This window comes from Callorhinus ursinus, unplaced genomic scaffold (assembly GCF_003265705.2).
Source record: "Callorhinus ursinus isolate GAN/ISIS: 27379988/994484 unplaced genomic scaffold, GSC_fseal_2.0 scaffold111, whole genome shotgun sequence".
NCBI classification, from domain to species: Eukaryota; Metazoa; Chordata; class Mammalia; order Carnivora; family Otariidae; genus Callorhinus; species Callorhinus ursinus.
Window position 1 is genome coordinate 281,822 of NW_027397173.1, and position 27,411 is coordinate 309,232.

General features: G+C 47.1%; 1 protein-coding gene across 3 annotated transcripts in view; it reads left to right on the plus strand.

The window, feature by feature from the left end:
• The window catches only part of SYNDIG1 (synapse differentiation inducing 1), a 235,909-nt gene extending 209,339 nt beyond the window's left edge, over positions 1-26,570 (plus strand). For all 3 annotated transcript variants that reach the window (XM_025876971.2, XM_073889641.1, XM_073889642.1), the window contains exon 4: positions 25,353-26,570. In XM_025876971.2, the coding sequence (XP_025732756.1) occupies positions 25,353-25,511 (159 nt within the window). In that variant the 3' untranslated portion in view covers positions 25,512-26,570. The remainder of the gene's footprint in view (positions 1-25,352) is intronic.
• The last annotated feature ends 841 nt before the right edge of the window (positions 26,571-27,411 follow it).

Sequence of the window (27,411 nt, forward strand, 5' to 3'; positions counted from 1 at the left end):
GAATTTTTTTAATTCTTCTTTAATTTCCTGGTTGACCCATTCATTCTTTAGTAGGATGCTCTTTAGCCTCCATCTTTTTGAGTTCTTTCTAACTTTCCTCTTGTGATTGAGTTCTACTTTCAAAGCACTGTGGTCTGAAAATATGCAGGGAATGATCCCAATCTTTTGGTACCGGTTGAGACCTGATTTGGGACCTAGGATGTGATCAATTCTGGAGAATGTTCCATGGGCACTAGAGAAGAATGTGTATTCCGTTGCTTTGGGATGGAATGTTCTGAATATGTCTGTGAAGTCCATTTGGTCCAGTGTGTCATTTAAAGTCTTTATTTCCTTGTTGATCTTTTGCTTAGATGATCTGTCCATTTCAGTCAGGGGGGTGTTAAAGTCCCCCACTATTACTGTATTGTTGTCAATGTGTTTCTTAGCTCTTGTTATTAATTGCCTTATATAATTGGCTGCTCCCATGCTCGGGGCATAGATATTTACAATTGTTAGATCTTCTTGTTGGATAGACCCTTTAAGTAGGATATAGTGTCCTTCCTCATCTCTTATTACAGTCTTTGTTTTAAAATCTAATTTGTCTGATATAAGGATTGCCACCCCAGCTTTCTTTTGGTGTCCATTAGCATGGTAAATCGTTTTCCACCCCCTCACTTTCAATCTGGGGGTGTCTTTGGGTCTAAAATAGTCTCTTACATACAGCATATTGATGGGTCTTGTTTTTTAATCCAATCTGATAGCCTGTGTCTTTTCAGTGGGGCATTTAGCCCAATTACATTCAGGGTAACTACTGAAAGGTATGAATTTGTGCCATTGTATTGCCTGTAAGGTGACTGTTAACTGTGTGTTGTCTGTGTTCCTTTCTGATCTTTGCTGCTTTTAGGCTCTCTGTTTGCTTAGCGGACCCCTTTCAATATTTCTTGGAGGGCTGGTTTCGTGTTTGCAAATTCCTTTAGTTTTTGTTTGTTCTGGAAGCTTTTTATCTCTCCTTCTATTTTCAATGACAGCCTAGCTGGATATAGTATTCTTGGCTGCATATTTTTCTCGTTTAGTGCTCTGAAGATATCTTGCCTGTCCTTTCTGGCCTGCCAGGTCTCTGTGGATAGGTCTGTTGCCAATCTAATGTTTCTACCATTGTATGTTACATATCTCTTCTCCCGAGCTGCTTTCAGGATTTTCTCTTTGTCTCTGAGACTCGTAAGTTTTACTATTAGATGTCGGGGTGTTGACCTATTATTACTGATTTTGAGAGGGGTTCTCTGTGCCTCCCGGATTTTGATGCCTGTTTCCTTCCTCACATTAGGGAAGTTCTCTGCTATTATTTGCTCCAATATACCTTCTGCCCCCCTCTCTCTCTTCTTCTTCTTCTGGGATCCCAATTATTCTAATGTTGTTTCGTCTTATCGTATCACTTATCTCTCGAATTCTGCCCTCGTGATCCTGTAGTTGTTTCTCTCTCTTTTTCTCAGCCTCTTTATTTTCCATCATTTGGTCTTCTATATCACTGATTCTCTCTTCTGCCTCATTTATCCTAGCATTTAGTGCCCCCATTTTTGATTGCACTTCATTAATAGCCTTTTTGATTTCGATCTGGTTAGATTTTAGTTCTTTTATTTCTCCAGAAAGGGTTTCTCTAATAACTTCCATTCTTTTTTCAAGCCCAGCTAGTATCATTAAAGTCATGATTCTGAACTCTAGGTCCGACATCGTACTAATGTCCCTATTGAGTAAGTCCCTAGCAGACGGTACTACCTCTTGTTCTTTTTGCTGAGGTGATTTTTTTCGTCTTATCATTTTGTCCAGAGAAGAATAGATGAATGAGAGAACAAAATGCTAACAGGTTTACAACGTCCCCAGCAAATATACTGTATACAAATCAGAAAAGACCTGAAACCAGGGGAAAAGAAAGGGAAAGAAAGAAAAAAGAAAGAGAAAAAAAAAAAGAAAAAAAGATAAAAACAAAAACAGAGCAATACAAAAAAAGCAGAATATGATGAAATATGATAAGGCTAGTGCATAGATCAGTGCCACACACTAGATTTTGGGCGTATTTTGGTCTGTTAGAAAAAAGTACCTCCTAAAATTTTAAAGGAAGAAACACACATATGTACAAAATAAAGGTTGATTCAATGAAGGGATGGAAGATGACTGTAAAGATGAAAATTATAAAAGATTTTTTAAAAGGACTTGATAAGATAAGAAGTTGTTTGAAAAAAGAAAGAAGATTTAAGAAAAAAAAAGGAAAAAGGGAGAGAATGTGATCAGGCAGGAGACTAGAACAAAGCCATACACTAGTGATTTAGGGTATATTTTGATCTGTTAGAAGAAACTGTATCTCAAAATTTTAAAGAGAGAACAACTTATATATATATATGCCAAAAATAAGGGTAACTACTATGAAGGGATAAAATATGACTCTAAAAATGAAAAATAAAAAATGTTTTTATTTAAAAAGGATTGATAAGATGTTGGTTGAAAAAGGGAAAACGAAAAATAAAAAAAAAAAAACAGTTAACAAAAATTAACTTTGATGAACTAATGAATCATGGTAAAAAAAAAGCCATGAATTCTACATGCATTATTCCCCTAGCGCTGGAGTTCTCCCGTTCTCCTTGATCGGTAAACTTGGTCTTGGCTTGCTGGCTGTTCGTGCTGATCTTCTGGGGGAGGGGCCTGTTGCTGTGGTTTCCAAATGTCTTTGCCGGAGGCTGAATTGCCCCGCCCTTGTCGGTCTGGGCTAAGGAAGCTGCTCGGGTTTGCTCTCAGGAGCTTTTGTTCCCTGCAAGCTCTCTGTACAGCCTTGGAGAACCAGGGCAAAAATGGTGGCCTCCCAATCTCCACCCGGAGGAGCTGAGAACTCGGGGCCCTGCTCCTCAGTGCGCCCCCAGAGAAAAGCAGTCACTCCCGTGTCCCCGGTCTCCGGCCGCACTCCGTGCTCACCCAGCCTGTGACCGAGCGTTGCTATCTCTGGCACCCGACCCCATGTGGAGTCTCCAAACCCAGCAGATCCCTGCTGTGCGTTCCTGCGCTGCTCTTCCCCGGGAAGGAAGGGGACTCTCCCCAGCTCTGCCACTTGTTGGGTCACTGCTGGAGGAGCAGTGGCCCAACTGGGCCGCGGATCACTGTTTATGGCAACCCCGAGGTGAGAGCCCGCGCCTCGGCTCTGTCTCTGCAGCCAGCTTCCCTGCTCCAGTACCTGGGAGCTCTGGTGCACTCAGGCCCCCCGGTCTTCTGTGATCCCAAGGGTCCTGAGACCACACTGTCCCGGGAGGATTCCACCCCCTTCTTAGCACTGCAGCGACGTCCCTCAGCCGAGCCAACTTCTAAAAGGTCTGATTTTGTGCTCTGTGGCTCTATCACTTGCCAGAAGCGGCCGATGGAGGCCCCTACCCCGCCATCTATCCTCCCGAATATCGCCTTGGATTCACTTCTCCGCACGTCCTACCTTCCAGTAAGCGGTCGCTTCTCTGTTCAGAGAGTTGTTGCTACTCTCCTCTTCGATCTCCTGTTGAGTTCGTAGGTGTTCAGAATGGTTTGATCCCTATTCAGCTGAATTCCTGAGACCAGACGAAATCTAGGTCTCCTACTCCTCTGCCATCTTGCTCCGTCCCCCTAGTAGGATGCTCTTTAGCCTCCATGTATTTGAGTTCTTTCTAACTTTCCTCTTGTGATTGAGTTCTAGTTTCAAAGCACTGTGGTCTGAAAATATGCAAGGAATAATCCCAATCTCTTGGGACCGGTTGAGACCTGATTTGTGACCTTGGATGTGATCTATTCTGGAGAATGTTCCATGGGCACTAGAGAGGAATTTGTATTCCGTTGCTTTGGGATGGAATGTTCTGAATATGTCTGTGAAGTCCATTGGGTCCAGTGTGTCATTTAAAGTCTTTATTTCCTTGTTGATCTTTTGCTTAGATGATCTGTCCATTTCAGTCAAGGGGGTGTCAAAGTCCCGCAGTATTATTGTATTGTTGTCAGTGTGTTTCTTTGCTTTTGTTATTAATTGCCTTATATAATTGGCTGCTCCCATGTTAGGGGCATAGATATTTACGATTGTTAGATCTTCTTGTTGGATAGACCCTTTAAGTAGGATATAGTGTCCTTCCTCATCTCTTATTACAGTCTTTATTTTAAAATCTAAATTGTCTGATATAAGGATTGCCACCCCAGCTTTCTTTTGGTGTCCATTAGTATGGTAAATGGATTTCCACCCCCTCACTTTCAATCTGGGGGTGTCTTTGGATCTAAAATGAGTCTCTTGCAGACAGCATATTGATGGTTCATGTTTTTTAATCCATTCTGTTAGCCTGTGTCTTTTGATTGGGGCATTTAGCCCATGTATATTCAGGGTAACTATTCAAAGATAGGAATTTAGTGCCATTGTATTGCCTGTAAGGTGACTGTTACCGTATATTGTCTGTGATCCTTTCTGGTCTATGCTGCTTTTAGGCTCTCTCTTTGCTTAAAGGACCCCTTTCAATATTTCTTGGAGGGCTGGTTTCGTGTTTGCAAATTCCTTTAGTTTTTGTTTGTCTTGGAAGCTTTTTATCTCTCCTTCTATTTTCAATGACAGCCTAGCTGGATATAGTATTCTTGGCTGCATATTTTTCTCGTTTAGTGCTCTGAAGATATCATGCCAGTCCTTTCTGGCCTGCCACGTCTCCTTGGATAGGTTTGTTGCCAATCTAATGTTTCTGCCCTTGTATGTTACATATCTCTTCTCCAGAGCTGCTTTCAGGATTTTCTCTTTGTCTCTGAGACTCGTAAGTTTTACTATTAGATGTCGGGCTATTGACCTATTTTTATTGATTTTGAGGGTGGTTCTCTGTGCCTCCTGGATTTTGATTCCTGTTTCCTTCCCCACATTAGGGAAGTTCTCTGCTATAATTTGCTCCAATATACCTTCTGCCCCTCTCTCTCTTTCTTCTTCTTCTGGGATCCCAATTATTCTAATGTTGTTTCGTCTTATCGTATTGCTTATCTCTCAAATTCTGCCCTCGTGATCCTGTAGTTGTTTCTCTCTCTTTTTCTCAGCTTCTTTATTTTCCATCATTTGGTCTTCTATATCACTGATTCTCTCTTCTGCTTCATTTATCCTAGCATTAGTGCCCCCATTTTTTATTGCACTTCATTAATAGCCTTTTTGATTTCGATCTGGTTAGATTTTAGTTCTTTTATTTCTCCAGGAAGGGTTTCTCTAATAACTTCCATGCTTTTTTCAAGCCCAGCTAATATCTTTAAAATCATGATTCTGAACTCTAGGTCTGACATCGTACTAATGTCTGTGTTGAGTAGGTCCCTGGCAGACAGTACTACCTCTTGTTCTTTTTGCTGAGGTGATTTTTTTCATCTTGTCATTTTGTCCCGAGGAGAATAGATGAATGGGAGAACAAAATGCTTACAGGTTAACAACGTCCCCAGCAAATATATTCTAAACAAATGAGAAAAGATCTGAAACCAGGGGAATAGAAAGGGAAAGAAAGAAAAAAGAAAGAGAAATAAAGATAAAAACAAACAAAAACAGAACAAATAAAAAAAAACAGAATGTGATCAAATATGACCAGGCTGGTGCATAGATCAGTGCCACACAATAGATTTTGGGTGTATTTTGGTCTATTAGAAGAAAGTGCCTCCTAAAATTTTAAAGAAAGAAAGACTTATATATGTAGGAAATAAGGGTTGATACAATGAAGGGATGGAAGATGATTGTAAAGATGAAAATTATAAAAGATTTTATAAAAGGAATTGATAAGATAAGAAGTTGTTTGAAAAAAGAAAGAAGATTTAAAATAGAAAAAGAAAAAAAAAGGGAAAGAATGTGATCAGGCAGGAGACTAGAACAAAGCCATACACTAGTGATTTAGGGTATATTTTGATCTGTTAGAAGAAACTGTATCTCAAAATTTTAGAGAACAACTTATATATATATATGCCAAAAATAAGAGTATCTACTATGAAGAGATAGAATATGACTCTAAAAATGAAAAATAAAATTTTTTTTCCAAAAAGGGATTGATAAGATGTAGGTTGAAAAAGGGAAAAAAAGAATTCAAAAAAAAAGTTAAAAAAATTAACTTTGAAAAACTAATGAATCATGGTAAAAAAAGCCATGAATTCTATGTGCAGTATTCCCCTAGCGCTGGAGTTCTCCCATTCTCCTTGATCGGTAAACTTGGTCTTGGCTGGCTGTTCGTGCTGATCTTCTGGGGGAGGGGCTTGTTGCCGTGGTTCCCAAATGTTTTTGCCGGAGGCGGAATTGCCCCACCCTCGCCAGTCCGGGCTAAGCAATCAGCTCAGGTTTGCTCTCGGGAGCTTTTGTTCCCTGCAAGCTTTCTGTACAGTTTTGGAGGACGAGAGTGAATATGGCAGCCTCCAAATCTCTGCCCCGGGGGAGCCGAGAACTTGGGGCCCCGCTCCTCCGTGCGTCCCCAGAGGAAAGCAGTCAATCACTCCCGTCTCCCTGGTCTCTGGCCGCACTCCGTGCTCACCCGGCCTGCGATGGAGCGTTTCTGTCTCTGGCACCCGACCCCGTGTGGAGTCTTCAAACCCAGCAGGTCCCTGCGGTGCACTCCTGCACCACTCCTCCCCAGGGGAGGAAGGGGAGTCTCCCCGGATCCGCCACTTGTTGGGTCCCTGATAGAGGAGCAGTGTCCGGACTGTGCCGCGGATCACAGTTTATGGCAACCCCGAGCTGAGAGCCCGCGCCTCGGCTCCGTCTCTGCAGCCGGCTTCCCTGCTCCGATACCTGGGAGCTCTGCCGCACTCAGGCACCTCCGGTCTTTCTGTGACCCCGAGGGTCCTGAGACCCCACTGTCCCGCGAGGGTTCCACTCCCCGCTTAGCCACTGGAGCAACATCCCTCAGCGGAGCCGACTTCTAAAAGTTCCGATTTTGTTCTCCGCGGCTCTATCACTTGCCAGAAGCGGCCGACGGAGGCCCCCTCCCCCGCCGTCTATCCTCCCGAATATCGCCTCAGATTCACTTCTCCGCACGTCCTACCTTCCAGTAAGTGGTCGCTTTTCTGTTCAGAGAGTTGTTGCTATTCTTCTCTTCGATCTCCTGTTGAGTTCGTAGGTGTTCAGAATGGTTTGATCCCCATTCAGCTGAATTCCTGAGACCAGACGAAATCTAGGTCTCCTACTCCTCCGCCATCTTGCTCTGCCCCCCCGGACTTACTTTTTCTCTTTACAACACTCACCAATAGGCTCTAAATACAATTTTTCATGATATGACCAAACATATCAGATAAACTATGGATTCCTTCTTATTTTCCTGGAGACTACACTCCTGGGGTCTTCTGTCTTCCTGTTCCAATTTAAGTTGACTGCTCTTGGATGCCATCTGTTTAACCTCATCTTAGGGGTTCCTTTTGATTCCTTTGTGTTTTGTTTCTTGTATCTCAGATCTGCTCTCAGGAATACTTATCCCTGCAACACTTGCTACTGTCATCAGTGTTTATCTATGCAAGGAAATATGTCTTGCATTCCAGCAAAATGGCAAGCTGGCCAACATGGCAAGACATAGAACCATGCAGACCCAGGGTAACGTATTTCCAGGAGATAGGTCTGGGGACTGTGACTGGGTTTCTAATTCTTTTGAGGGAAGAGAGAACATGGTGTTTGGCCAGGAAGGACTACACAGAAATCCATAGGTTCAGAGAGTACCATCTATGAAAGGGCCTAGAAACTTTTCCCTTAGGTTTCAGAAACCAGGCAGTAAGCTCTGTGTCTGTTCTGGACCATCAGGGCAATGTCAGAAACTCAGGGCCTGGCTAATCTTAGGTGTGGGCCCCTAATTTACATATAAGCATGGTGCAGGAAACCTGCTGAGAAATTAAAAGACACATAGATTCAGGATTTATGCCACAGACAATAAAAAGGTGCTTTCTAGGGACTGACAGTTTTGCAAACCAGCAAGGAAGAAAATAATTAATCCTAGTTCTTGATAAAACCACAATAGAACATTATAATCTGTACAAGGGGGAAATCATACAAGGAGGTGGTCAGCAGATTTATCTCCCAAAACAGAACTATTACTTCCAGGATTCAATTATCTCAAAACAACTCATTTTTAATCTAAGATTATTATAGAACTCTACAACAGACTCAAAGAGATTAAAATCATTTAAGTGATTAAGGAGGAATAGAAATCCATATGAAAGAATAAGAGATATTTAAAAATTTTTTTAAAACCTAAATTAGAAAATGTACAGCTAGGATTTTTAGAATTGGAAAGGATAGAGTGCCTGTAATAAAGAGCAGATTGACTGGATGCAACTGAAGAAAGAATTTGTACGCCAGGAGATAGATACATGGGAATCATCCAGATAAGAGAGATGGAAAACAGGAAGGAGGCATAGCACACAGAAAGAAGAGTTCCAACATGCAACCAATAGGAATTCCAGAAGGAGAGAAGTGAGGACAGAATGAGGTAGCAGTAATACTTAAAATGGTAATGGCCTGAAATTGTCCAAAGTGAAGACAGTTAAAATCATCAGACTGAAGTAGCTCACTGAGTCCTGAGCAGAAAAAAGTAAGCTGAATACTCATAAGGACACATCATGGTGGGGCTGTGGGAGAATCAACAAAAGGCAACAAAAGCCCTTCATCTCCCTATTTTACTGTTTTACCCTTGGCCATCTCATTGGCCACCCCTCTGACCACCACTTACATATAGTGAACTTCTGGCTTCATAACTCCAGCCCAGATGCATATAGACAAATATGTGTCTTTCCTTGGATATCTCAAAGGTAACCTCAAATCAGGGGCCCAAGGTTGAATTTGCCATCAACCTGCTGGGCCCTGTGCCCCCAAATCTATATACTTCCCTCTGTTTCACTGGTGTCACCTTTGACTAGACACAGTCTTCTATCCCTGTCCTGTACTTGGGCTGCTCTGGGACAGGCATGGGGAACATCTGAAAGATGCACACCTCATGCTCTCCCACCCACACTCCCTTCCCTCTTCTTCAAGCAGACCCTCAGTAGCTTCCATCCTTAAGGGACTCACCAGACCTGCGCTATCTGGGCCTCCCTGCCTCTCCATTCTGTTCTGTCCTCTCTGGCCTCGCAGGTCCTTTCTCCCTGTGCTCCACCCTCAGTCTGCAGCAGCCCTCCCCCTGCCTATTCCCACAAGAGGACGTCTCCCAGCTCAAGCCCTGAGTCCCCAGGGAAGTCTTCCCTGGCCCCTGGGTCAGGTCATGCTCCTCTGTACCATGCTTTCATGGAACCATTTATGACATTAATGTTCAGCTCCCCACCCTTTTATCTTCAACCCTTTTATCTTCAACACTCAACACAACATGCGACAGCACCTTGCGTGAGAATGACGCTAAAAAATATTCCTTTAATGAATGAAGGATTTTAAGGAATGATTTTGCAGTTAAATCCCAAACACTTGAGTGAATCAGTACCTTTTCCGTCATGAATTCAAACACCATGCTGTTTTGTGAATGCAGGAATGATGTGTCCCGCAGACATGCCCCTCCGCCCCCACCCCAAACTGTGAGCATCACAGTGTTTGCTGCTGGGATTGCGTCTGGCTCGGCGGCTGGGCCTCTGCGTTGCTGCACTTGGCTGCTCCCTCATTTCTAACATTCAGTCAGTCCTCTTATGATGGCTTGCATAGCAAGGAGCTGGATTTGAACTTGCTAAAACTGTTCCGCATCTGCTGCCATCGAGTAGCTCGTGTTGGTCCCTGTTTGAGGCTTGCTCCTGGCTGGCTGGCCTCTTCCCGGGGAACCTCGCCACCTTCTGCTTGGCTGTAAGGCCTGCCAGCTGGGGTTGTGCACGTTCCAGTATTATTTCCTAAGGGACATGTAATTTGTTTTTATTTTCCTGCTGCAAGAATTCCTGACCTGAAGTAACTCCGAATGTGTGATGACATAGTGGGGAAGAGGGAGTCAAGTCTCAGAACTTATTTTGAGTCAAGTGGAATGAAGGTGTGGTGGTCATGGCAAGCATCCCTGGAATGTGACACCAGGGCATACCCCAAGGGACAGTAGTTGTAAATCACACAGGAACTTTCACAAAGCTCCTCTACTGAAAGGAAAAGTGTCCACTTCAAGACAAGGGCTTCAGTTCAGTTCGCTTTGCATCTTTGTTCCCTGGAAACATGCCTGTGAACCAGACTGCTAAAGATAGCCTGTGTCCCCAAATCCACATGTGGAAGCCCTGACCCCCAATGCAATGGCATTTGGAGGTAGAGTCTTCCAGAGGTATTGGATTGGGATGAGGCCATGGGATTGGAGCCCCATGATGGGATTAGTCCCCCCACAGGGGATAAAAGGACCAGAGTGCTCTCCCTGCTCCATGTAAGGACACAGCAAGAAGGCTGCCATCTGCAAACCAGGAAGAGAGTCCTCACCAGAACCCTGATCTCAGATTTCCAGCCTCCAGAACTGTGAGAAAGATGAGCCCCAGGTCTCTAGTAATGTGTTACAGCAACCCAAGCTAAGATACAAACTTTCCAGTCTCTCCCCAACCTCCACAGGCCTCCCTTACATCTACGTAATTATGAGTATAAAACACTCATTTCCCAAGTTTTGTTTTGTTTTGTTTTTTAAATCCCAAATAAAAAAGGGAATTTCCACTTGGAAATCAGGTTCCAGCTGGACCAGCCATCATAATGGGATTTTCTCTGAAAAGTGTCCAGATATCTCCTGCTCTCCCTGAGTCCTTGAGAGTTGTCATTTGAGAAGAATCCTGATATTTCAACCTGAAGTAAAAAGTGCCTGTTGTTTCCCACAGATGCCTGTTGAGCCACATCTTCTGTGCCACATTTTGGGAAATGTTTGGTTCAAAGAGGATGTTTCTGTAATGCTGCTTTTCCTTTCCCTATTTTGAGAATGTTTGCTTCTGAGGCATGATTTGATGCGATATGAATGCACAACAGACAGAGTCTCCTTTATTCCACTGCATCGCCCCGTTTCAGCTCAGATGCATGGATTTCAAGCTGTGGAGAAAGCGCTGTCATTCACTCTGCCCACGTGTGCACAAACTTCACACTTTCATCCCCCCAGCTTCCCCAACTGGGAGCAGAGTGCAAATCACAAAGATGCTTATGCTGACTCCTTTATTAGCCCTTCTAATGAAGTGCCGGATGTCAGATGCGAGCTAATGAGAATCTGCTTGGTTGGAATGAATTCAAAAGCAAAGACAGGAAATCTGCTTTTATTGGATTTAAAAGACTAGGGGAAATTTTTAAAAGTCCCCTAATGCTAATAACTTAAAACCATTCTTGTATGCAGGCAGTGCAGCTCAGTGGTGAACTGGGGTGTATACACGGTCCCTGGTCTGTCCACAGGACCTCCCAGCATCAGAGGGGACATATGGGTTCCTCAGAATGGCATTTGGACATGAATTTTGGGGCTTCAAAATAAGATGTTGGGTTTCAAAGGGTAGGTCTCTACTCTGACATCGAATTTGACTGGAAAAGAGCTCAGATGTGGGCAGGGGAGCTTCCTGGAGGCTACAGCAGATGGAAGCAGCTCTGTGTACAACAAGGCTCTATGCTAGACCCATCCCCAGCTACGCTTCTAGCTTGGCTTCTCTCCAGGTGAGAGAGGGTGCCTTGATTTGTGCCAGCCACTGTTGGAGAAAGAAGCCTATCCTCTGCAGCTGGTCAGCACCAGGTGTTCCTGCTACAGCCCACTGGGTTAGGAAGGAGGGACCCAGGGTCTGAATATTTTGGTTCCTGAGACTGTTGAGATGGTATCACATGAGGATTTGCTGAGAATTTTCAGCCCTGCAAATACAAGATAAATCCAGTGGTAACAATATATACTGGTGGCATGAGATTCTCTCTCCCCTGGCTCCCCTTTCTGAGCCCAGGTGTAGACCTGCAGCTTGTAGGTTAACGGGTCAGCAGGACCATCTGGTAGTGCAGACATTTCATTGGCCAGAGAGCCTGCTCAAGGCTGAGGACTTGCTTCCCATAATGGGGAGGTCTTTCTCCCTCCTACTTCCTTTCCTGACTGCTCTCTCACCCTCCCTCCCTCCTTTCTCTGGAGCCTGTGCCGGTTTCCTTGCTGAGCTGCTTCAGTGGGAGTTGCAGCCACTGGGACAGACGGTGCCTATCCAGCCATCAGCATCCCTCCTGGCAGCGTGGGAAAGATGGCTTGTGGCTGGAAAGCTGGCTACCGGGTCTGCTCATCTGTGTTTTGGGTAAAAGGGCTGACATTCCCATTCAGATGATCCACATCCAACAGGGTGCAGATGCTTTCAGTTGAAACAATAATGGTAACTAATGAGCAAGGGTGCTCGAAGATGGTTCGGCTTCCTTGTTCTAACAGGAAGCTCAGTCCACCAAACAGGAGAGAACCACACTGACACAGCATCATCCATCCGACTACAGTGATCCCAGGTGGTGTGGTTGAGGACTTTAATTTCTTTTTCATTTCCTTTCCAAAGTATTTTTCCAAAGTATTTTTGAGCATTTTTGGGAGCGGCACAGCTTAATGCAAGAGCATTCCTGTAGAGTCAGAGCTACGGGGTTCAAATCCATCACTTTAACAGTGCTGTGACTTTGAACAAGTTTCTGTCCCTCCCTGTGCTTCAGTTTCCTCCTCTGTAACTGAGGATAAGCAGTCATTATGTCACATCTTGGTACTAAGACCCAGTACCTAGGACAGAGTAGTGAATGTTCTGGTGATCTATTGTTCTGTAGCTAAGTGCCAAGTGGCTTGAGACAACAAGCACTGGATGCTTGTGTGTGTGTGTGTGTGTGTGTGTTTATAATTATATATTATAATATATATAAGTTCCTAGGTCTGTTGCTGAGAAATCCCAGAATCAATGAGACCTCTAGAGTGACAAGCACACCCAGTGCCCAGATCTTGTTTTCTAACACCATTTTCCAATAAAAGAGATCAGGGCTCCATGGGCAATGGCTGATTCTAGGACTTGGGCAGGAAATATACAAGATGAACCTGGAACAGCATCCTATAGTATAAAAAGGAAAAAGTGCTCCAAAAGCAAAAGGATGGGAGCATGTCAAGGGGACACAGGAACCAGCCTAAAAGAGCTTTCAATGGTCAAAGTGGCAAAAAGTGTAGTATTGAATTATAAGCCAAAGTATAATGTAAATATCCAAGGGTCCACACTGATATAAATAAATGACCAGATGAATCAATTCATGGGGGAGAACCCACAAATCTCCCATACAGATGAATTCCAAATAATTATGTAGGGACTCCACCCAAAGGAAGCAAAGCCCATGTCCCATATCAAAAGTGTGGGCTAAGCAGTAACTTCCTGTGACAGATGACAGTATGGAAAGGCAGGAAGAAGAGTGACTGTGGAGAAATCTGAAAAATATCACCTCTGCTAGGCAATCAAGGTCAGCAGCCCCAGTGATAAGCCCTGTTGATAGGACGTAACCCTGACATGAAGTAATTAGAAGGCCACTTTACCTCTGTGCTCTTCCTCTGCAAAATCCTTTAGATAACTCCCAGCAGAGGGACATCCTACAATATATTTAACCAGTGTTCCTTAACACTGTCAAGGTCATCCAAAACAAGGAAAGTCTGTGAAGCTGTCACAGCCAAGAGGTACCTCAGGAGACTTGACATCTGAATGCAATGTGGTATCTGGGATGGACAGAAGGTGGACAGTAAGTTTTAAAAAATGGACTTTGGTTTATGATAAAGTATTAACATTAGTTTATCAGAAAACTCATTACTGTGACTGTAAAAACAATTTTACAGACTGAACATACACCTATTTTTACACCTATTTTACAGACTGAACATACACCATTTTCCACCTATTATCAACAATTCTACTCCTACCTGTATACCAACAAAAATAAGTATACAAGTTCATTAAAATAAGATACTAGAATGTTTATAGCGGTCCTATTCATAATAGCCAAAAACTGGATACTACCTTTGCTCAGGATAATGGGCAAATAAGTTATAAAATATTCATACAGTAGGACACTAGAGAATAAATTATCTATATACCCAACAGAGTTGATTCTCTGAGAGTGAAGGAAGCCACACACATTATTGTCTACACCAGAGGATCTGTTATAGGAAGTTTCAAAGCAAAGTTCACGTAGGCTGTTTTAAGTCAGGGTGGTGATTTCTGCTGGGGGAGAGTGACAGCAAGGGGACAGAGAAGGCTTCCAGGTAGTGACTGTGTTCTGTGCTCCATCCAGATGCTGGTGACACAGGTGTGTGCATGTTGTGAAAATTCACCAAGTTATATGTTTATGAATTTTGTACTTTTGCTATGAATATTGTGTTTGGGGAGGGTGTGTGTGTGTGTGTGTGTGTATATATATATATTATACATATTGGTGTGTGTATATATAATACATATATGGTGTGTGTGTGTGTGTATCTACCTATGTATATGCAGATACACTTATTTATTTATATAGACACATTTTTTTAAATAATGAAAGACACAGAATAAGCCAATATGCAAATATATGGCCATTTACTGCTGTTGAAATTTGAGAAATGGAGAAGGTGACAATTTTCAGTCCCTCTGATTTCATCTCTAATTCTAATAATAGAACTTCCTATGATCCTGTGATCACTGCCATTCCCTAACAGCCTGCATTCTGAGGTCCTGTGTCCCCAGAAGCAGCAGAAGGGGCTGGGGCACTAGGTAGGAGTGTAGAGGGGCAGCCTGGGCAGGGAGGTGGTGGTCAGAGGCACCAGGAGGCAGGGCAGAGTGGAAGGCCCCCCCATCCCACCCCCCGAGGCTCCCTTTTGGCCTGGGTTCCTCTCAAGTTCTCCGGGCTCTCCCTGGAGGAGTTCCAGTCTTCCAGCCCTCCCCTCACAGGCAAACAAAACAAGCATGTGGGGAAACCATGGCAAGCTTCTCTCAGGATGGGACTGGAGGCCAGCCTGCGGGGGAGGGGGTTGGAGAAAGTGTCAAGTGTCAACTGGCCAGAGGCTGCAGGGTGTAAGGCCCTCACGAAGGCGTCTCAGGAGCTGGGTGCTGGGTGCTCCAGGGTTTGGCAGCTCCTCTAATCCGCCATTCTCCGTGTAGAATGCTGGATGACAGTAGTTCATGTGCCCCACACAAGCGTGGCACAGTGACCACTCTTCCTGTTGATGTGTGTGTGGTTGCAATTATGTTCTCTGTGACATGAGATCCACAGAAGAAATGACTTTGAAGATAGGGGCCCTTGGAAGGCCCTGCAGGAAGTCTGGCCGCTGAGGGCAGTGGCCCAGGCCAAGGACAGGTGCGGTGGTTCTGTGAAAGCCCACACTCAGTGCCCGCACCTAGGTGACTGAGGTTCACGTGAGGTTTTCCTCTAACACAGTTGTACATTTGTTTCATAACCAGTCTCTCCTTTCTGCTGTATGGCCCTAACTAGCAACAGAAGATCCATTGTCTTAAATGGCTTAAAATAGAACAGTTGCTCAAAAGGGGGAAATCATAAAAACGCACGTGGAACTAAATACATGTGAGGAAAGAAATACGCTTGTTGAGGATTGGTGTGAGACGTCTGCCTATGGGAGGTTTCCATCCTTGTGGCTTAGGGCCAAGCTATCTGCCTGCTGTCATTTAGATTGTTACATGGAGTCTGTCTCTTCTTCGAGTGCAGCTCTGAGTAACTTGTCAGTGCATAGCAAATGTTAACAGTAGTAAATAATGGAAATAATCTTTGCAATAATGCAAAGCAATGTAATCCAGTCAGACAGATATTGGTACTAGAGGAAAAATGAGCCATAAAGTTTCCAAAGTGCTATAAATTTCCAGAGAGATGGTTCTGGAGACAGCAGGTGTCTTTGGGAGCCTGTCACAAATCTTGGAGGCTGGTGTCAGGTGCTGGCATTTTCTGCTCAGGCCCTCCCAGCCGTGCCTGGACCCTGCTTCTCAACAGGAATGGAGTCAATGTGTCCATGGGTGATATGGGACGTGGAAACATCTGACCTTACCCAATCTTACCCTCAAAATAAGTGTAAGAGAAACAAAGCAGCAGGGTGTCTCTCAGAGTAAATCATGATTTTACTCAAACCTCAAACATTTCCAGCCAAAGGAAGTGAAGACGTTGACAAAGCTTGTAAGAAACTCAACCCAGAGCTAAGAGAAATGTTGGCCCAAGGTTCCTGGCCCATCTGTGAAGAAGCAGAGCCCAGATCCTTTCAAGAAGGGGAGATGGTCACCTAGCGGGGGCCAGTGCATGTCCCCATGAGAGATTCCACAGTCACACAAGGCAGGTGTTCTAGTGGTCACCATGCTGGACAGCACATAAAACACCTCTATCCTCATAGAACACTCTCCTGAAGGGCACAAACTAGACAGTCCCTCTCTGACCCAGCCTCTGACCCTCTTCCTGGCTCTTCTCTTCCCCCTCCTCTCCTGGATTCCCTGAGGGGCAGCAAACCCCTCTCCCTCTGTCATGCAGAGCATTGCATAATGCCCAAACTTCAACAGCCATGTCCTTCCTGGTGCTCAGCTGCAAAGCCTACTAGGCTTTACCTTGCACAGCAAGGAGCCATGGTTGTAAATATTTCCTTTGTGAATATCCTTGATTTATACCTTCCTTATCAGCTTGTAGACTCTGTATAAGGCCAGTGATTGTCAGCCACGGGGATGCCTCCAGGGGGTTCCTGTACAAGGTGGGAATGTTTCTGACCAAAGCGTGTTTGCACTCGGGATCAGTGGGAACAAAGGCTGCGATGTCCTCTGTTCTTCATTCATTGAGTGAATGTGCACTGAGCCCGTCCAGGCTCCTGAAATGTGCAGCTGTAGGGCGCCAGGTGGTGAGCACCAGACCCCCAGGAGCCCCTCTCTCAACAGGGCAGGTAAGGCTCCCCTGAGGATAGAGTAGGTGATTTAGGGGTTTAAAAGGCCACTGCAAATACAGAGACCAGAGAGCAGGGTGGAGAGGGAAGCCAGGGCACACTTCACTTGATTTGCTTCTGTGTTTACGGAGAAATCAGCATCTCCTTTTCGTCTCTCTTACTTCCCTTTGTTTGGTTTTGATATCAAGATTTTACTAGTTTCATAAAATGAATTTCTCTATTCTTTATGAATAGTTCTTATCTGGTCATTTAATTTTTGGGAGAATCACTTCTAAAAGTATCTTGGAGTAAAAAAGTAGATTTTTTTTAAACTATGCTTTCTTCCAATGACTGACCCTCCCCAAAGATATCCAGTAACCTGATTTCTATGCCAACAGTATAGAATACTTTAGCCTATTTTGAACTTTATGTAAAGAGAATCCTGTGTCCAGCTTCTTCTCTTCCACATTATGTTTCTGAGATTTATTTCTTTACCGTTACTGGGTACCATTATTATTTATTCCTTTTTATTGCTGTTGGACATATGGCTGGCTTCCAGTTTGGAGCTATTATGATGGTTATTGTTACAAACATTCTTGTTGATGTCCTTTGGTGAACATATAAATAATATCTCTTAAGTATTTACCAAGAGTAAATTTGTTGTTGGATAATATGCCCATATGTTCAACTGTAAGAAGTACTGATCCTTTCCCCAAGTAGTGATAAGAATTTACAATCCTACCAGGACTGTATGAGAATTTGGTTTTTCCACATTCTCGCCAACACTTGGTACTGGGTCTCTTTTCCGTTTGAGCCTGGGGGTTGGTGTGCAGCACTGTTCTTTCAAGCTGTACACCGCTGGGACATGCCTGCACGCCCAGGAAGGAGAGGTGCCGTTTCTACCCCCCACCCCTTCTTCCAGCTTGCCAGCCATGGTGTCTGCCCCTTTGGAGTGAGGCCAGATGGGGAACAGAGCAGTCTTACCCAACTCAGCCTGTCACACTAGGCCTCACACCCTCTCGGCCTTCAGGATGTATACGGCTTTCTTTCCCATCTGTGCATTTTGGTGGGTTCTTAGCAGACCCTACACACATTCTGCATCCTTAAACTACAGTTTGCTTGAGACAAGCCATGCATTTTCCATCAGCATTTTCTGTGGAGGTCTGCTTGCCCCTCAGTCAGTCTCTGTTGGACAGGATCTAAAACGGTCCCTGTGGCAGCCCACCCTGTCTGGTCTTCGATGGGAGGGCCTGGCCTGTCCCCACAGAGCAGCACTTCTTTCAGCTCTGACCGTGAAGCCACTGGCCAGCCCACCTCTGCCTTTGATATTCTCCAGGCAAGAACTGGCCACGTGCCCTCCGTGTAGGGGACACACACAAGACCCCGCAGCGCCCCATTTAAGCCGCTCTCCTAAAGTGAAAGGCAAATGCCTACCCTCCTAATGGAGTGAACCTGGGTCTTACAGCATGCTTTGAGGTCCCTTCAGATTCCCTTCCCTGCCTGCAAACACCCAACCCCTTTGTCCTCACCATGGGGGCACAGGGCTTCAGATGTCTGATTTGGTTCTCCTTTCCTGTTCTGAAAATTGGCAAATGCTGATAAGCAGCTGTATAACCATCCTGGGCCACGTCTCTTGTGATGTCGAGCCTCGGACAGAACTTCTAGCTGTGTGAGTGAGCAGAAGAAGGAAGGCAGGTGAAAGTGAACAAATAAGGTCATGAGCTTCAGCATGCCAACGCACGCCAAGATAAATCTCAGGTCAACCCAGAGCTGAGTGGGCAACGAGAAGGGGAGCCATATTAGGAAGGGGGGAGAATTGGGCAGCTTGGCTGATCCCTGGCTATGGCAGGACCTGGACACACAGGAAGCAGCAGAGGAAAGCAGAGCCCCCAGTCTGGTGGAAGACCACAAGGAGAAGCCAGTCCCTGCAGATAAAGCCCCTAAAAGTTACCATTCGGCAGGTTCTGTCACTGCCAACAGAGAGAGGTGTGGCTAGATAAATAAGAATAAATATTAAAAAGTGCCCCCCAAGAAATGTAAATTTGCCTTCAGTCCTCTGCAAGCTGGGCCATTCTCGTGAAAACCTGAGCAAAATGAGCTTTAACTGAGTACAAGAAGCTTCCTGCTGTGTGATAAAGGGCATGTTCCCCTGACATGGTGGACTGACTTGGTGCCTGTCCCAGCCTCAAGGGGTGTGACCCCCGTGGCACAGCTGACTGACCTCACACTTAGCCAAAGCATGTGTGTCCTGGTTGCGCATTCTTTGCTGATATGATTTTTATTTCCTCAGTGTACATCCCTTCACTCAAGGGAGAGGAAAGGAAGCTGATGGTTTTCATGACTTTTAGCACTCATGTTTTCCTTTTGCTCTTTAGTTTAAAAGTCGGGTTTTCTATGTATCTTCACAACCAGATAAGTGAGGGTAATTGTGTAACTGAAGAGCCAGAGTGCACATTTAATGTCTCAGTGTGAAATGTTCCAGTGGGGTGTTGAAGGGATGAACGCCTCCGGGTGCGGGTTTGGAGGACATTTCCCCAGTTGGGGCTGTGGCTGAGCCCTGCCCCCAGGGTGCCCCATGGGGCCTGAGGGCTTCTTGCCTTCTGATTGCAGATTCCTTATGCTCCCCCGCCCCTTGACTTTTACTCCCAGCCGCCTTCCAAAAGGTGCAGATCTGGGTCCCACAGAAGGTACAGCTGTGTGCTGCTCAGGACCTTGCCAGCCACCTGCACTTCCTGTTTTCTAAGCAAAAGACCCCCAGATGAAAGTAACAAACTTCACTCATGACCTGTTGGAGAAAGAGCAGGGAAGGAAAACCCAGTCCCAAGAGGTAAGGTTCCCAGCCCAAAGTGGGAGCAGGTGGATTTTCTTTCCTCTGCAGGGGCCTGAATGGGAACGGCTGTTTGTGGACTGGACCAGAGGGGCCAGCTCACAGTGTCACACCTCCTTCTGTCCAGTGCGGTGACCCTTTCAGTTTGGCCTTCAGGGGTGACAGAGGTAGCACTGAGAGAGAGCTCCCTGTGGGCAACTGCCCTTGGAACATGAGCTCCGTGGGGAGGAGCGCCTTCTAGCCTAGTCCTGGGAGCCAGAATGGTCATTGCCCGGACAGTTGGCGCCGATTTGACTCTGCGCTGGCTGGAGGAGCCCCAGACTATAACATCATGTGTGCGTCCCGCGGCTTCATGGGAGATTATATTCACCTGGACAAGGAGGAGCCAGCCTGAGCCATGGCTGCACTTCTGTGAAGGGGCCCCCAGAGCAGATCCCGAGATGCCCCAAGGACAGGCCTCTGTCCTAGGAGGGGACTCTGGGCAGACTGGAGGTGAACAGAGCCATGAGGAAGGAGCCCAGAAGGTTCTGGCAGGAGGACACTGTGAGCAAGTGAAACCTGCCTCCCCTCCAGCCCAGTGGCCTGCCTCAGCCCATAACACAGTAAGGACACTGAGGAGACACAGCCCAGGCCCCCCGAGGTCAGGTCAGAGCCGCCCCACTGACCCTCAGAAACAGAGACATCAGTGCTTATTCTTGTCTGAAGCCACAGAGTTGGGGATGATGTGTTTCTTGGTAGTGGATGATGAGTACAGCTATCAGGAGAGAGCAGGCTGGGTGGGGTGCCTGGACACCAGCAAGTGTCTCACGGGTGACAAAGAGCCTGGGGGTCAGGTCCTCACAGAGGCTGCTGCAGGCCCACAGCCAGGTCATGGTGGGTGCAAACATTTTATCACTCCCATAGCTGTAGCTGCTTCACTTGGGAAATAGATGGCTCACCCCAGTTAGATCATTTGGGGAGGGTCGATTTACAAAGGTGGCTGGCATGGGGCTGCAAGGGACAGTGCAGTGACGGGGACAGGTGCGTCAGAGCCACCACATGTGGAGGCTTGGAGAGAGTAGGATTGAGGGCTAGAACCTGCAGGAGGCATCAGTGCTGGGCCCTCACAAATGGTGAGCCCCGTTCCCTGTTTGGCGGGGAGTCTGCTTCTCCCTCTGATCCTCCCCTCTCTCATGTGCTCTCTCTCTCTCTCTCTCATTCTCTCTCTCAAATAAATAAATAAAATCTTAAAAAAAAAAAAAAAAGGGCGCCTGGGTGGCTCAGTTGGTTAAGCGACTGCCTTCGGCTCAGGTCATGATCCTGGAGTCCCGGGATCGAGTCCCACATCAGGTTCCCTGCTTGGCGGGGAGTCTGCTTCTCCCTTTGATCCTCCCCTCTCTCATGTGCTCTCTCTCATTCTCTCTCTCAAATAAATAAATAAAATCTTTAAAAAAAAAATGGTGAGCCCCTCCCTTCCTCCAATCTGATGGGCCTGCTGGGCAGCACTCAGGGAGAAGCTGGGGGACCAGAGAAGGAGCCAGGTCAGCCTCCTGGCCACGGGCAGGCAAATGTGGGAGGAGCATGGGTCTGGAGGGCGAAGGGCAGGAGGCAGTCTCGGAGCCTCCACTGACGAGGCCTACTTCATTCCCATGGGCCCCACTGCACAGATGGGAACACTGAGTCTCAGTGTTCCCTGTTTAAAGTCAGGGGAGCATTTGATTTGAAGTAAAGTCACACACACTCCCTGGGCTGGGAGTATCCTTGACCCCACAGTGGGAAGGCCTTGGTGGCAGGCCAGATGAGGCTGGGCAGGAACAGGGGTCAGGGTCAGAAGGCCACACACGCCATGCTGCAGGGCGCAGGGACCACAGCAAGTCTGCCATGGAAGGGTCTGTCATGGGTAGCATTTAGAGAGAGTGGGAGAGATGCAGGCAAATCAGGAGGCAGGGACCCCAAACAAGCCCAACACCACTCAAGTAAGCCATTTGAATGTCTGAGAACAAGTAGGAGGGGGTGTAAGCCTTCTGTTTCCTTCGGCACACATCACCTTCCACAGCGGAAGGCATTTCCCCAGGAGGACAGACTCAGATTAAGGATGGGGTCCCCACCTGCAGGGCACATTGGCCCTGCCAAAACAGGGCTGAGCCTGATGCTGCCCTTAGAAAGGAGGCGATCGGGAGGTAAAATGCCAACAGATTATAAACTCCTGAGGGCCATAAACCAGTCAAGAGGGAATGAGGTTTGGAAATGACACCCCACCAACTAAAAACAAAATCATGAGTGCCCAGGGTGTGGCTTCCCTTCCTGCAAATATCCACATGCAGGAATCAAAACGGTGCCTTGCACACCAATCGGACAGGCCATGAGGGCCCACAGCTGCCACAACCAAACATGTGGACCTCAGGTTGGGGACTTCCCTCTACCATGGGCCTGCTGACATGAAAAGATGCTTCTGTCAGAAAAGGTGGGTCACCAGGATGCTCTCCATGCCAGATCCAGGGCTGCCTTCCGGCGATACAGCGAATCTCACCCCGGTTTGCCTGGACTGTTCCTATTCCAGCACTGAAGGTCCCAAGTCCTGGGAATCCCCTCAGTCCTGAGCAAACCAGGACAGTTGGCCACCTTGGTCTCGACCTTGACTGCACGTGGGAATCACCTGGGAGCATGAAAGGCACAGAAGCCAGGTCCAAGCCCAGAGCTTCTGACTTCCCTGGCCCGGGATGCCACCAGGGCATCAGGAATTCTTAAAGCTCCCTGGTAGTTGGAATGTGCACCAGGTTTGAGAACTCCTGCTGCAGAGCCATCTGACAAGGGGCAGTTTGTGCCAACGAGACCCATGGGCTGTTCCGAGTATGGGCTCTCGGCAATGCCTGCAGCGCGCTCATTTACAAACCAGGGGCTGCATGTGCGGACCAGGGTATAGACAAGTCTAGATTCCCAATTAGGACAAGCAAACAATATCAGCTCATTCCAGCCAAGAACCACCTGTAACATCCTCCTGTCCCTTCCAGGAGACACGGGGTTGTCTCTGTTCCTTGGTACCCCCTCTCCTTCTCCAACCAGCGCCTGCCCCAATGCAGCAGTCAGAGCAACTGGGAACATGGCTGCTTTGGGGATCCAGCGAGTGTGGCTGACCCTCAGCTCATAAAAATGCTCATGCACACACAGTCTTACTTTCAGCATCAGGGCTTCAAAGACCCCTGGACCCAGGACAAGAAACCCTGCCCTCAAGCCTAGCAAGAAGAGCCTGGAGACAGTCCAGAAGTTTTCAGAATGGAAATATTTCTCTGCAGTTGCACCCTTTCAGACGGATGTGCAACCTACTTCATAGCCACAGGATCCATTTTCTGAAACAAAGGATGCATCAGACACCACCTTTGTTAGACCAGAATGCCCAGTCCGTAGAGTGCATATGGCATAGCTACCTCACGGGAGCTTCTGCAAAATGCAGACACTGAGCAGCATTGTTGAAAGCAGCCTGCTTGTCAATGAGGCTCTGTTTGCTGGTCCTGACGCATCTCAGCTGATAGCATCTCCAACATACTTCCTGTTGCAACAGTTGCCCTATAACCAAACAAATCGTAGATGGAGTTCTCCCAGCTTGGACCATGAGAGTCAACCGTGGAGCTCGATTCCCCAGCAGATGCTCCAGGTTCCTGGGGATGAGAGGGCTGGCACTGTGAGCTCAGAACCCACCAGAGGGGAGCTTTGTGGGGTTGGGCCAGAGCTTAGGTCAAGGCTACCCCATGCCACTACCTTCCTCGTAGGGGCCACCAGTGAACCCAGGAGCGTGCACCTGGGGCCAGTACCACCTGGAAGTGTTTGAGGGAAGCTGATCTTGTACAGCCCACTCACCTGGTCATTCAAGTGTGCAGTGAGTGCCTGCCATTCCTCAGGCTCCAGGCAGACCTCACGGACAAGGCAGATGTGGACCTGCCTCTGGACCTTACAGCCGAGCCGAGAAGACAACTACTAACATAGTTACTGAAACGCATGGGCTCCGATGAGATAGGTCAGTTGGGACAAAGGCGCTCCAGCGGGGGGGCGGGGGGCCTGTGTTCAGGCGGAGGGAGTGCCCAGTGCACCCTTCCCTCCTCTCTGCACATCTGTGTCCTCTCCTGGGAATTCAGGCTGGTGATAATGAGAGAGAGGAGGAAAGCCCCATTCTAACGGAGGGTGGCTGCCTGGCTAAGGAAGGGCAGTTCCAGTGAATGATGTTATGGGCCGCTGGAGTGTTAGAGAGTACTGCATTAGATAAAATGAAATGCAGCTAATTAAGGCTTAATTAATTAATTAGTATTGTCCTAGGAGGCTTCCCATTCTGCATTCCCTTAGCTCTGCTTCATCAAGAACTGTCAGCAGCGAGCTCCCAAGCTCCCTTCCAAGCCAGAAAATGAGGGGAGGAGGACAAAAACTGACCTCCAGCATCCAGCAGGGAGGGAAAAAGAGGCCACCAAGTGAACCAGGGTCCCTCCTCAGCCCGACGCAGAACTCCACATCTCATCGATCAGGGTGAGGACTGTGGAGGGTGGAAATTCATTTCATGAGTTACCTCTGAGTCTCACCCTTTGTGGTCCATGGCACACGTGGTGACATATTTTAGTTTGAGTAAAGAACATACCGACTCCCCTACTGGCTTACAAAAGGCAGAAATACCCCTGAGGACACACGGAGAGGGGGGCTGATAAAAATCTGGCTTTCTGGAGATGGGCCAGAGAACGAGCTAGGACATCTACCTGGGGAGTGGGTTCTGCCTTTACCCTGACCACAAAGAATCCCCAGCCACCATGGGGTTAGCTCTCCTCAGCATCACTTGACCCTCCCAGGGGTCAGGGTGCCATGGTAGCCTCCACTCCCATCAGCCAAATTCACCATTTTACTCAGCTGGTCCCTTCAGGATGGTTACAGCTGAAGCACATGACAGTTCCCCCACTCTTGTGTCACGTTTCTAGTCTCACTTGTGGAGGGGGACAGCAAAGGAAGGGATTGGGGATGGGTACATGGGATATGGTACAAAATACCCAACCAAATACAACATCCAAAACCTCCATGTTCCCATCCACCCCGTGACCCCAAGAAACATGAATATTATCAAAGCAACACCTTGTTAGGCAACTGAGTGAACAGAAATATGGGTATTGTCTTATATCAAATATTTTATTGATGGATGAGTTTTACCAACTCCAGCTATGGTGAGGAAGGATAATAGTCAGAAATGCATGATTCCATGGCCACCAGCTGAAGACTGAAGTGTTAAGTATCCTGCAATTGATTTAATGATCTTATGCCATACTTTCTTCTCTGGGAAGTGAGAACTATCATTTCCTTCCCCACACCCCTACTATGTTGTAAAGATCAAAGCAGGTAAGTGTGAACATATTTTTAAAAATTCAGTGTTATTCAAATGAAAGAAAGGTTATCCTTCGGTCGAAATGAGGGTGCTGGGGGTGTCATATCTCTTCTCTCCCTCACATCCTGGTGCCCAGGGCCCTGACCCCACATTGGTGGTGGAGTGCTGCCAGTCATGGACATTCCTGGGGGCTCTTTTCTTTCCTTTCTTTAAGCTTTGCCTACCTTGCAGTCTAGGGGGGCAATACCCCCCCATTTCCTCTACCAGTCACGGAACAGACACCATCATGCTGGGAGCATGCCCAGTTACCCCTTAGCGAGTCCTCTCTGTCTGGTGTCAGCTAAGTTCAAGACTGGAAGGGCGCCAGAGGTGGGCACCCCACTCATTTCATTTGCTCTGACTTGCTCATCCTCACTTCCTTTTCTCCTCCCTCCTTTCTCTCCAACAGACGAACAAAGCCGTGGCCAAGGGGGACTTCCACCAGGCCAGCACCAGCTCCCGGCGGGCCTTGTTCCTGGCTGTGCTGTCCATCACCATCGGAACTGGCATCTATGTGGGCGTGGCCGTGGCCCTCATCGCCTACCTCTCCAAGAACAACCACCTATGAGCTTCGTCCAGGCGCACAGGGGAAGAAGCCCGGGCCAGTCATACACAGATGCCGAGAAGGCAGGGCTGGCAAGGGGTGGATACGCAGGTAGACACACCTGTGCGATGCTGTGCACTAGAAGTTATTGCCAAACGACTCCATAAAGCCCTGGGATTTTCTACCCAGGGATTTCTTTTGTTTTTACCCGTTAATTTCATTTTCACAGCACTGTGTAGAGCACGAGGCAGATGGGCACTGCTGACCCTTCCAAAGGGAAGCTCCAAAGATCCTGATCCGCAAGGCCGTCTTGGATGGATTCTGGTGGATTCATGACAGTGCAGCCCTCTCTGCAGCCTGCCAGGGCCTGGAATGCCATAGCATTAGCAATACACAAACAGTACAAATGTGTTTATTTTTTATGGAATATGGTGCAATAGGCAGAGGGCAGGGGACACGTCTCTTCTGTCTGTGGCCCTGCTTCACTCCTCCGGCATTTCCCCCTGCCCACGAGCCTCCCCACAGGAAGAAAATGGGGCTGGCAGGAAGAGAGACAAAATGCTGACAGGACTCCCAGCTGTCACTGGTCTTCAGATGAGTCCAGCCCTGAGAGTGCAACATCAGAATGAATAGCATGGGGTCTGTTCCCAGGCCCAGTGGACAATCCCTCCACGCTGCCCCCAGCCTAGGAACATCGGGCCTCCTTTGGAACGTGTCTAAACTCAGCAGCCACCAGGCACCAATATGTGTGCCTGGGGCCTCATTGATCTAGGGCGGGGGGCAGGCCGCAGCCCTTCCCAACCCCTCCTGGAAGGACCGAGGTGTGATCCAGGAACTGTAGGCAAAGGAGCTGTGGGCACCGTCTCAGCATAAAGATGCCTGTGTTGACACTCACCCTGGCGATAAGCAGTGACACCAGTGATCTTTAAAAGGAAATGAACCTTCCCTGTCGACTAAATGAATAGCTATTTTCTTGTCATTTTTTTTAAGTGCAACTACTGCTTCATGCTGCTTAAGTTATCAGATGAACGCTGAGAAATAAGTAATCAGACATTTTAATACCATTTCACTGCTGTTTTACGAGTGTTCATTATTTAACAAAAATTATCTTTTAGCTTTCTTGCTTAAGACTTTTTTTTTTTTCTGATGAATATCCATTCTTGGGTTTCATTTCTACTTCTCACTCATCTTAAATAACCACAGAGCAACCCAGAACTCAGCTGGGTAGACGAGTGGGAGGGTCTCCTAAGACACGGTCACAACACCCCTGGCTGCTTCAGTTTTCACCTTGAACACCGTTAATATCCTTGTCCTAATAATAATATTTGAAGACACAGAGGCCATCTCTCTAGAACAGTGGTTCCATCCACGGTGCTTATAAACTCCCTGCCACCTGGATCCCTGCCCCAGAAATCCCAATGTCACCGACCAGGGCCACGGTCTGGCCGTGCTCGTGGGCAGCACAAGTCAGGAGTCACTGTCCTGGAATACGGACTCAGGTTTCCTCTCCCTCACCTGCCCCTCTTCTCCTTGCCCTTAAATGCTTCATATTCTGAAAGTGTTTAGCACTGCCTTCCTGGACCAAATCCAAGATCCATCTAGCATCTGTCTCTAGTGGATGCTCCAAAAATATAGTCTAAGACCCTAACCCAAAGAAGAATATATGGAGGAAGCCCAAAGCTCCCTGTAAGAGTCAGAGTAACTTGGTGATGGAGCACATGGATTGGGGTCAAGCCAGCTGTGTGATCCGTGTGGGTGAACATCTCTGAACCTCATCTCTAGGAGAGGATAACAAATGTCCACTTCCGAGGACTGCTGGCGAACTCATGGGCACGGAGCCCAGTGCTTGGCCCAGGTTGGCATGCCAGAGATGGGGTGGCTGTGGTTGCTCCCAGTGTCCTGGATAGCCCGTCCCATGACCTGT